Source organism: Monodelphis domestica, chromosome 1 (genome assembly GCF_027887165.1).
Source record: "Monodelphis domestica isolate mMonDom1 chromosome 1, mMonDom1.pri, whole genome shotgun sequence".
Classification (NCBI taxonomy): domain Eukaryota; kingdom Metazoa; phylum Chordata; class Mammalia; order Didelphimorphia; family Didelphidae; genus Monodelphis; species Monodelphis domestica.
The window spans coordinates 753171018-753180936 of record NC_077227.1 but is presented as its reverse complement, the minus strand read 5'-3'; the positions used below and the strand labels follow the sequence as shown (position 1 = coordinate 753180936).

Genomic DNA, 9919 nt, shown 5'->3' with positions numbered 1-9919 from the left:
GACCTTGGAGGTCCGCTAGTCCAGTTTTGTCATCTTACAGATGAGGTGGCTGAGACCAGAGGACACTAAGGACTAGTCCAAGGTCACAAAGGTAGGAAGGGACATTGGGCAGACTGAAGCTTAGGTCCTCTGAATCTAAAGTGAGGGCACTTCCCTCGAATGACAACGATTAGACAATATTATCAGAATTCTAATTTGTAAATACCATGTTTTCCCCTTAACACAATGTAATGAAAACCAGCCCAGCATCACTGATTCATTTAAAGGTCATGGAACAAGCCAATAGATGTTTAAACAGCATTCTCATTCAGCAGGAGCCGGGCCTCTGGGCTCTGTCCCACTGCTCTCCCTGGAAAGCTGAACAGGAGCCCTTTAGAGCCATTGCCCTGGCCCCCTGAGTGCCTTCCGGGACCCTGGGGAGGGGCAGTAATGGACACCAAATTCTCTGACAAACCAACATCTTTATTACCAACCTAGGATCAGCAAACAGAAAACTGGAGCATAGCCCACCCCCTGTGCCCCCCTCTGGGGCAAGAGCCAGGCCTCGAGCTGAAACAAAGCCCATGTCAAAAGTCAGAGAGGTGGACCCCTGTCCTCCGGGTGGAGAAGTCAGAGAGGAGGAAACCAAGGAGGCAGCCTCAGGGCCGGTCTTTCCCATGGCATTTAATAGAGTAGGGCGCCAAGATACAGAGAGCAGTATCAGCAAGGTTGCAGCAGATACCCGTGGGAGGACGGGAACTTTAGTATATGTCCTCCTGGAACTGGAAAAGGGGCTGGCAGTGGCTAAGACAAAATGAACCTTCTGGGGGCTGCAGACAGGCAAAACTGAAATCAGTCAACACGAATGGGCTTTCCCCCCACTCTCTCTCTCTTAAGCAAAGGCATAAGCACTCTCCTGGTTTAGAAATGGCCTCATCAAGGAAGGGTAAGCAACAGGGCAACGAGGAGCACCTATCACAGTGCTCTGACTTTTTGATCCTGAGAATTAGGATTAGACAAGAGAAACTCAGCAGAAAAACCAATAGAAAAAAATGAGCAAAAACGAAGGCTGGGGTGAAGATGTCCCCATTCCCAGCAACCCTCAGTTTCCTCTCTCTCCTTGAAATCTTGCCATTTAAGCATCTATTAAGCACTTCTGACCCCAGGCCAACAACCTGGCTGTTTGCTGTCTGGTCCAATCAAAGCTGTCAACCTGATTTGTCATCGACGGCCACAATGGGTCCAACACACCCCAGTTTTATTTTGGTGACAGATTCTTTGGTGAGGGCAGGAGATACTGGGGGTGTTTCTTGTACAGTGTGAGTCAGAGCCAGTCAGACTGGTAGTGCAGGGACATTGGGGGGGAAGCTGCAAACCCACACCCCACCTGGATTCCTGGAACAAGACCTGGCCCCAGCCCACTTGCTGTTCTCCCTTCTGTCTCTCAATCTCTTTTTCTCAGGGAGAGGGCAGTGATGCTAGCTGAAAGAAAGAGCAGCCCACTCTGAATGCCTGGGGGGGGGGACATAGAAGGGGGAGATTAAAAATCGAATGGAAAGACAACTGAAAACAGCCAAAGGAAAGGGAAACCTACTGCCATTTTCCCTAAACTGACTTAAAAAAAAAAAAACAACTGGGAAAAGAAGGAGATACAGCCCAAGCCGCCCACTGATCAGAGCCCTCCCCTATCCTGGGGCTGTGGACAAAAGCCAAAAAGAAAACAACTGTATTCAAAAAGCAATTCTCTGAAGAGTTGAGAAAAAAATGGAGTGAAAGGCGAGGTGAGCTAATCTCTTAGCTCCAAAGCCACTCTTTATGGCCCCTGGTTATTTAAACCATCATGGAGTAAAGCCATGAAAATACAAATTTCAATTTGAAATTTTATTAGCAGGTCAGCTAAAATGCTTCAAGAAACCATCAACGCCATTGACTGTTGACATAATTGGAAAATTGTTCTTGCGCTGTCTTTTCTTTTCTTTTCTCCTCTCGACTTTGCCCATGTCCCCGTGACTCAGATGTTTTAGCAAAGTCAAACCCAGGTTCCCTGGTAGAATCTGCTGGTTTCCCGACTGCTGCCTGGGCAATTGCTACTTCCCTCCCTCCATCCAAATGGGCAGGGTTGGAAACAGAGCCAGGAGGGAGGGGATAGATCTGCTCTTACAAGGTTTGCCAGGAGGGGTCACCCTCTGCCTTTCCCGGGGGCAGGGAGGGGACAGGATCTTGCCTACCTGGCTGTATGTGCCCAGGCCCGAGGGGGAGGGGAGGCGGAGCAGCCCCCTCAGTTCACAGCCACCAGGTGAGCACCCAGGAATTCTGGGGGTGGTCGATACTCTGCAGGAACAGCAGGCTGAGAAGCCAGTGAGGTCTGAGGCCACAGGGCCAGGGCAGAGTTGGAATAACCAGGCCTGCGCTTACTTAGGCCCTCAAACTGTTGTGAATTATTCCCAGGCGCTCAGGAGAGTGGGAGCATTTCTTTCTTAAAGAAAACCTGGGGGCCCACCCAGATGCCCAGGAAAGACTGGCTCTCGGAAGTTCTTCAGCCTCCTCGCGACTCCCTTCTCTCCATTACCCTCCGCGTAGGTTCTGAGAGAAATGCAGTTCCTGAGGCCACTGGAGCTCCGGGCCCACTCAGAAAGGTGAAACCAGCAGCAGCCAGATTATCCAGTAACTTTTCACCCTGGTCCCTCCAACTGCAAAGGGCAGGCGCCTGGAGCCCTGCCTTCTTGCCCTCCCCACAAGCTATTGGTCCCTACATTTGGGAGAGGGTCCCCCTCCCTAAGGCCAGGACTGCTGGTTTCGGGGGCCAGGGGGAGGGAGACCCCCAGCTCTTCTCCCTTCTCCCCCAGCAGGCTCCTTCTACCTTGGCGATTTCCCCAAAGGCTCTAAATGTCTGAGGAGCCTCAGACCCCACAGCTGCCCGTCCCCAGCAATGTGAGGGGCCGTCCGGGATGGGGAGGGGTCCAGTTGAGTCTCGAAGGAGTTTTCCACGGAGCTGGAGCTGGAAGGGGAAAGGAGGGCAGGGAGGGGGGAAGGAAGGGCAGAAGGACGGACAAGGCAGCAGGGGCGGTGGTTCCCCAGGCTACTCCTTAGCATCGACCAGGGCTGCCAGCTCCTGGATGACCCTGAGCGTGCCGCCGGCGTCCACTCGCCGCTTCTCTCGGATGAGGTCCTCCAGGCTGTGGAACCTGGCCGTGTGCACCTTGCCGTCCCCCAGGTGCACCTTGAGATAGTACTGTAGCTGAGGGGGCTGGCTGCCCGCGGGCAACTCGCCGCCGGCCTTGAACTCGCGTTTGCCGAAGCGGCACCAGGCGGCGAAGCTCTCCGAGTTGGTCCAGCATACGTCGGGGCTCTTGAGGCCCAGGTGGCCGCAGGCGTTCTGCACCACCAGCTCGGCCACCAGGGGCCGGTAGCGGTACCAGTTACTCACCACCCTGCCCACGTTGGCAGCGCCCGCCTCGTACAAGCTGTCCTGGCGGATCTCGCCCCGGTGCAGGTGGATAACCTGGCCGCCGCCCACGTAAACAGCCCAGTGTGGCGGCGGCGGCGGCGGCGGCGCAGATCCCGGGAGCTCCCCTGCCGCGGCGGCTGCGGGCGACCTCAGCCACAGCAACTCCACCAGGTCTCCCGGCTGGCAGAGGGCAGGCAGGGCGCTCACGGCGTAGACCCCCAGGTCCCCGGCGCCCCCGCCGGCGCCGCCGCCTCCCTTGGAGAAGATACATTCGGGCCCGCGGAAGGCGGAGCACTGAGCTTCGTGGAGCACCAGCTGGTGCACCAGGTGGTGCGGGTGATGGGTGGGCGTCCCAGGGCCCGGGCTGCCCCCGCCGTCGCCGTCGCCGTCGCCCCCGCCGCCCCCGCCGCTGCAGCCACTGCCTGGGGGACCCTTGACGCCGTACTTGTCGGGCTGGCCTCTCTCGTCTACGTCCTCCTCCTCATCCGAGAAGAAGTAGGCTACCCCGACCCGCAGCTCGTCCTGCTCGATGCCCGACGGGTCCCCGGTGGGCAGCTCGCTGTAGCTCAGGTGCGTGATCCGGTCCAGTTGGTTTCCCATCAAGGACAGGCCGATGCTGGGGAGCTGGGCGCGGGCCACGGAGAAGCCAGGCGGGATCCGGGGAAGAAAGAGACAGTAAGGAGGAGGCAAGAGAAGAAGCAGTGAGAACAGGCGTCGGTCGCCCACCGGAAACCCACACGAACTCTCGCCGGCCCTCCCGCCCTGCCGCTGGGGAGAGGGGGAACAAATGCCCCTCTCTCTGTGGGACCTGGGGAGGACAAGTTTACCTAGGGCTGTCCGGGGGAACGCATCCGCCCAGGGCCCGGGCCCGCGGCTGTTTTGCCCTCCCCTCCCTGAGATCCGACCCAGACAAGCCCAACACTTTCGGGAATCGCCTTCTCCCAGCCTCCGCGGGTCTAGCGTTCACCTTCCTCGCCCACCTCAATCAGCACTGTCAGGGTAGGGGCTATATAGAGCTAGACTGGCAGGAGAAGCCGAGGCCCCGAGGCGAGAGCCCCATTCCGTCCAGCCTGGCGTCGGCGTCCTCCACCCTAGGACGTGCCCGGCACCCAAGGAAGGAGGCGGGCTCCTGGGCGCAGCTCGCCAATTTGCCCAGGCTGCAGGGAGATTGAGGGCTGGGTGGGGGAGCGAGAAGCTAGCAGAGGTTGGAAGGATGCTGGCCTTTAGGAGGGAGGAGTCCAGGGACTGGTCGAGAGGGCAGGGGTGCCCAGGGAAGAAGACCCTGGGTCCCGAGGGCCTGGAGAGAAGACAGTGACGGCGGGGATCCCCTGCGCCTCTCAGCGCAGCAGCGCGCACTGCTCGGGAGTCCTGCCGAAACCCCCTGTCACATACACATACACACACACGCACGTACGCGTGCACACACATACATAAGCTCCCTCCTACTTCTCTCGTCTATTTCTCCAACACAGCAAATTCTAGTGTTTTAGGGCGAGCTCTCGAAAATATCCGAGAGAGTCCACATAGGCACAGATACGGATACACGCAGTCTTCTCTCCATTAATAAGTAGAAATGGGGGAATCAAAGGCTTTAGCGCTGCAGAGGATCTGGAGGATCCTCTCATTCCTCTCATTTTAAAGCGGGGGGGGGGGGCAGGTCCAGTCAGTGTAAATGACCACCCCAAGGTCACTGAGCCAGTAGGTGGCAGAGCCGGGATTGGAACGTCCCCGGCCCTTGGTCTCCAGATGCACTCCAGACAGCTGCGCTCCCCCGCCCCCCCCCCACCTGTCCCCGGGGCGCGCCAAGCGGTGGGACTAGGCTGGTTTGGGCTCGCCCCCTCACCGTCTCTCCAGCCCCAGGGGACGCTGGGGGGCGGAGAGGGGGAGCGGGGAAGAAGGGGGAGTTGGAGCAGCCGCACAAAGGCGGGAGGAGGCCGGGCTGGGAGATGCCAACCTCGCCAGCGCAGCAGGCACCCCGAGGAAATACGGCACCCGGAGCCTGGGCGCGGAGGAAGGAACGCCGCGTGGCCTCGTACCGGTGGCTTCCCTGCTCCCGAAACGAGCCCCAAACTCCTTCAAAGTCTCCTTGGCCCCATGGGGGCGGCGGGCGGGTGGCTGCTGGGGGTGCTGGCCACGCTCGGCGCTCCGCGGGGATGCTCCGCACCGGGCGCTGCACGCGCTCGCTCCCTTGCTCGCTCGCTGTCTGCCGGGCAGGCTGGCTGGCTCCGCAGGCAGGGCTCTGCTCAGCTCGCCTCGCCGCTGGGGCTACCAGCAGGCAGGAGGCCCCGCGTTCCCTGGCTGGTGGGGCAGCAGCCCGGGGCGCTGGCTGTGGCCACCGCCTCCGCTTGGACTCCGGCTTCTGTGGGGGCTCCTAGCGGAGCCACCGCGCTCGGCACCCTTAGCACAGCCCTGCCCAGCCCGCTCGGCTCCGCTCTGGGCTGCCCCCGACTGTGGCCGCCCTCCTAAGTACCCCCGGCCCCCGCTCTGCCGCCAGCGCCCCGCCCCGCCGCTGCTCATTGGCTGGAGCTACCCCCCTTCGTCCCCCTCCCCGAGCAGTGGGCGGCCCCAGAGGGTGTCAATCGGCTGCTGGCTTGGCCAGCGCCTGGGCTGTGCTGCCCTGTGTCCTCTCCTGGCCAGGCGCGCGCACACTCTGCCGTGCACGCACGCACACACACACACACACACACACACACACATACACACACGGACACAGACACGGACACACGCGCGCAAACTCAGCCCTGCATACACACACCGTGCACACGCTCACCCACGCACACACACACTGACACGCGCACACTCGCCCTGCACACACACACCCCGACACGCCTGCACGCACGCAAGCCCACGAGCCGCCACCTCCTCTCCTCGTCCGGGCCTGAGCTACACCCTGGGCTGGGCGCGCACTGTGCTTCTGCCTGAAGACCCCTGTCCAGCACGCCCTCCGGTACGGGCGATCCCAATTCCCCGCACATTCCTCCCCAGCCCCAATCAAAGCGCTCGGGGCCAGCCCCGCCCTAGGCTGAGCCCCTTCTACCAGGGGCGCACTGTAGGGCACACAGACTGTCGCCTCTGCGGGCGCCTCCCCCCTGCTTCCCCTCGGTTGGCAGCCTGCCTCCCCTCCACACCCTCTAGCCCTCTGCCCAAGCTTTGGTCAAGCCCTTTTTTGTACAAGGTGCTAAGCCGCGCCTCCATCCCTGGACCCTGAGTGTTCGTGTACACCCCCCCACACACACATGCACTCACTCCTGGAACAACCCCCTGGGGTCCAGATTCCCCCCTCCCAATTCAAGATGCCCAGCCCTGCACAAGGGAGTCGTAAATTCAGTCTGGGCATTCCCCTCCCTGCCTGCCCCCTAGACCAGGGATCTTGTGCCAGCTCTGTGCCTGGTGGCCAGCCTGGGAAATGGTTGTGATCCCAGGAACGGGAGCAAGATGGGCTCAGAGATCTTTGACACCTCTACTGAAAGGGAAACTGAGGCCAGGAGGGTGGGAAGTGCCTTGTCCTAGGTAATAGGGGCAGAGGGACTAGAACTGAGATTCCTTCTCTTCCTCCCAACGCAGAGGCTTTTCCGCTTCATCATGAGGACCTGGGTGAAGGATGTCTTTGAATTGCAACATGTCTTCATTTCACTCTTTCCAAGGACGAAAAATAGTAATAATACAAATAATAGTCGACACATTTTAAACTTTCCAAAGTTCTTCACAGTCTCTGTCCTCTGGCCCTCACAACCTCATGACCCTCTGTACTAGGTCCTATAGGTGGCATTGCCCCCATTTGACAGATGAGAAAATGGAGGCCCCCCAAAAGACAATGGTCTGTTTTTGTCACACATTTAGTGTAGCTTCTAGCCAATTAGTACGCAGCGTTCTGAGCTCCTTTTAGAAGCTAGGTACTGTGCTAAGCACCAGGAACATATAGAATATACAGAATAGTGCCTGCCCTCAGGGAGCTCCAAATCTCCTGGTCTAAATTCACAAGAGTTTTCTTAGGGTCAAAAAAAAAAAAAGAGCCCCCCCCCCCCCATGACCTCATTTGATTGTCAACAACAGCCCTGCAGAGAGCTGGTAGAACGAGATGGAACAGATAGAAAGAATCCTGGTCTCGATTGGGGAAGGTGGCAGTTCAGTTCTCCTTGGCTCTCCTGTGACTGGGGACCGATTCTCGCTTTTCCAGAGCCTTTTTTGTGTCGTGTGTAGAGGAAAGGGCTGTAGCAGTGAGCAGTTTGGGGGATTGGAAAGGAGGTGGAACTTGAGTTCGAGTCCCAGGCAAATAAGTTACTAATTTACCTTTGTGACTTCTGGTGTGTCACAATCTTTTTGTTCTTCATTCTATGTATGAAAGGAGGTGCCAGCACTAGATGATCTCTAAGGTTCCTTCTGGCTCCAGAGCAAGTGTCTGGGGAACTCCCAGTATGGAAGTGGCGTTCCTTAATGCTGATCATAACCCTTCTATGAATGTATAGCTAAGTCTTAGGGAGGCACATAAGGCACACAGGTTAGGTGAATGGATCAGAGTAACACATATGGTGCCAGATGCCGGAATGACACCAAGGTCTTCCTGCCTCTAAGCTGTAAAATGAAGGAAATAAATGCCACTCTGATTCTTGTCCTCTAGTGGCAAATGCTTTCCAGAGACAGGACCTTAGGAGCTCTTAGTATCTTCTTTTTGCATGAGACCTGCAGTCCAGTAGTGCCTTCCTCCAAATCACCAGGCTGCTAAAGTGGGTGGGATGGGGGAGTCGCTACTTGAATCCAGGGCTAGCGGCAGCTGGGTTCTCTGACCTTCCTATTTTCACAACGGTGTCACACATTGCCAGTGTCATCAGTGCCATGACCTGGGGTCTGGTGGTGGTTAAATAAGAACTGAGAATAACTGGCTGGTGGGGCTTCTGGAAGGAGGAGGAAGAGATAGGTGAACCTTCAAAGCTAGATAACGCACCTACCTCAAGCATATGGCTGTCCAGATGTATTTACGTAAACAGACAAAAGTGTTGCTGTGTGCATGGGGGGGCGGGTAGAGAGTCCCAGTTTTAAAGCTTCTTTAATTGCCAAACAACAATCCTCAGGCTTCTGCGCTCCCCTAAGGCATTTGCAAACTCTCAGTTTCCACCAATTTCATTAACTGGGGACTTTGGGGCAACTTACTTTCTCCTGCCTGCTGGCTCATTTCTGCCTCCCTCAAAGCTTTACACAAGCTCTGGGGAGGGCAGGCAGAGGCCATGACTTATCTGAGTACAATGCACTTCCTGCCTGGAGAGCCTTCCTAAAGGTGGCTCCGAACTGAATTGAATCATCCAAGGTCAGGCAGGCCCTTGCCACATGCAATCTGGAAGGAACAGGGTCTGCAGGGAACTGGGTCAAGCATTTGCCTTGAGGAACCCAGGAGTAAGCAAGTGGCCTAGTTATAGCCTTAGAATGGCAGTGGGATGGGACCTGAGAGGAGAGGGACTCCTCCAAGTTAGTGAATCCTAGAGGAAGAAGGAAAGGACTTCCAACAATCTCTTTTACAGATGAGGAAACTGAGGCTCAGAGACACCCAGTGACTTTGCTCTAGTCATAGAAAAGTGATTTCCTTGTCACATGAGTAAGTATCTAAGGCAGGGCTTGAACTCTGGTTTTCCTGGCTCCATTTCCAATGCTCTTTCCCAATTGTGCCCCTTACTATGTGTATGACATTGGTCAAGTCATTTTTCCTTTGGGCGCTTCAGTTTCCTTCTCTGTTACCTTAGAGGGTGTTCAATGTCACATTCAACTCTGAAGTTGATATTCAAATGGCTTCTCCACAGTTCCAGGCTCTGAGATGAACCACTTTCCCTCCCTTCCCCCCACCTCCACCCCCAAGATCCAATCTTGTGTGCAAACATTTACAACATGTCCACCTAGTACAGTGTGTCCTTGCCCCTCCTCCTGGCACTGGGACATGGAATGGGCAGTCTGTTCTTCCTTTGGCCTCATATCTCTGGGTGTTTATGATTCAGAAAGAGAGGAAAGAGAGAAATTAATTCCTATCAAAGTTCAGTGAGAAAATGGGCACCTTAGCGGATCCTACAATGGGTTTTCCTTCTTCCCCTTCCCTATTCCCAGCTTTCTGGAAGATCAAGACCTCTAGGAAGCCTCATTGTGGGCAGTTCTGTTCTTACCTCAGCTCATTCCGGAGTGTCTAGATTGCTCTAAGTTGGTGATGCTCTTAGTACTTGCCAAGTCAAGAACTAGCTGTCTCTGAGGCAGAAGAGAGCAGGGAGTACCACTAGAGATCATGAGAGAAAGATGCTCTCCCAAATCCCTTCTTATCTGGCCTTCTCTAACACTGTCTCTGATTTTCCATGATTTGTGTTCTAAGTTCTCCCCCCACACTCCACCATTCCCTGTTGTAAGTTCCCTCTCAGCTTGAGGCTAGGTAATTTATCCCAGGTAATACAGTATGTAACTCTCTAAGGTTGGCTTTGTATTTCTATCTTCTTGTATCCAGGTCCAGTGAGCAATCTTCTG

General features: G+C 56.3%; 1 protein-coding gene across 2 annotated transcripts; it reads right to left on the bottom strand.

The window, feature by feature from the left end:
- Positions 1 to 441: 441 nt before the first annotated feature.
- LRATD1 (LRAT domain containing 1) lies at positions 442 to 5785 on the bottom strand. Of its 2 annotated transcripts, none has more exons than XM_007477884.2 (2): positions 5382 to 5785; positions 442 to 4051 (listed from the first exon to the last, which is right to left on the bottom strand). In XM_007477884.2, the coding sequence occupies exon 2, from the start codon at positions 4025 to 4027 to the stop codon at positions 3059 to 3061; it is 969 nt and encodes a 322-aa protein (XP_007477946.1). In that variant the 5' UTR covers positions 4028 to 4051; positions 5382 to 5785; the 3' UTR covers positions 442 to 3058. The 2 variants fall into 2 exon arrangements, with proteins under 2 accessions (XP_007477946.1, XP_007477945.1); XM_007477883.3 differs by having other exon boundaries at positions 5464 to 5600.
- Between the last annotated feature and the right edge of the window lie 4134 nt (positions 5786 to 9919).

Coding starts and splice junctions, on each gene's coding strand:
- LRATD1 (XM_007477884.2), bottom strand. CDS start 4,027: ATGGGAAACCAACTGGACCGGATCACGCACCTGAGCTACAGCGAGCTG.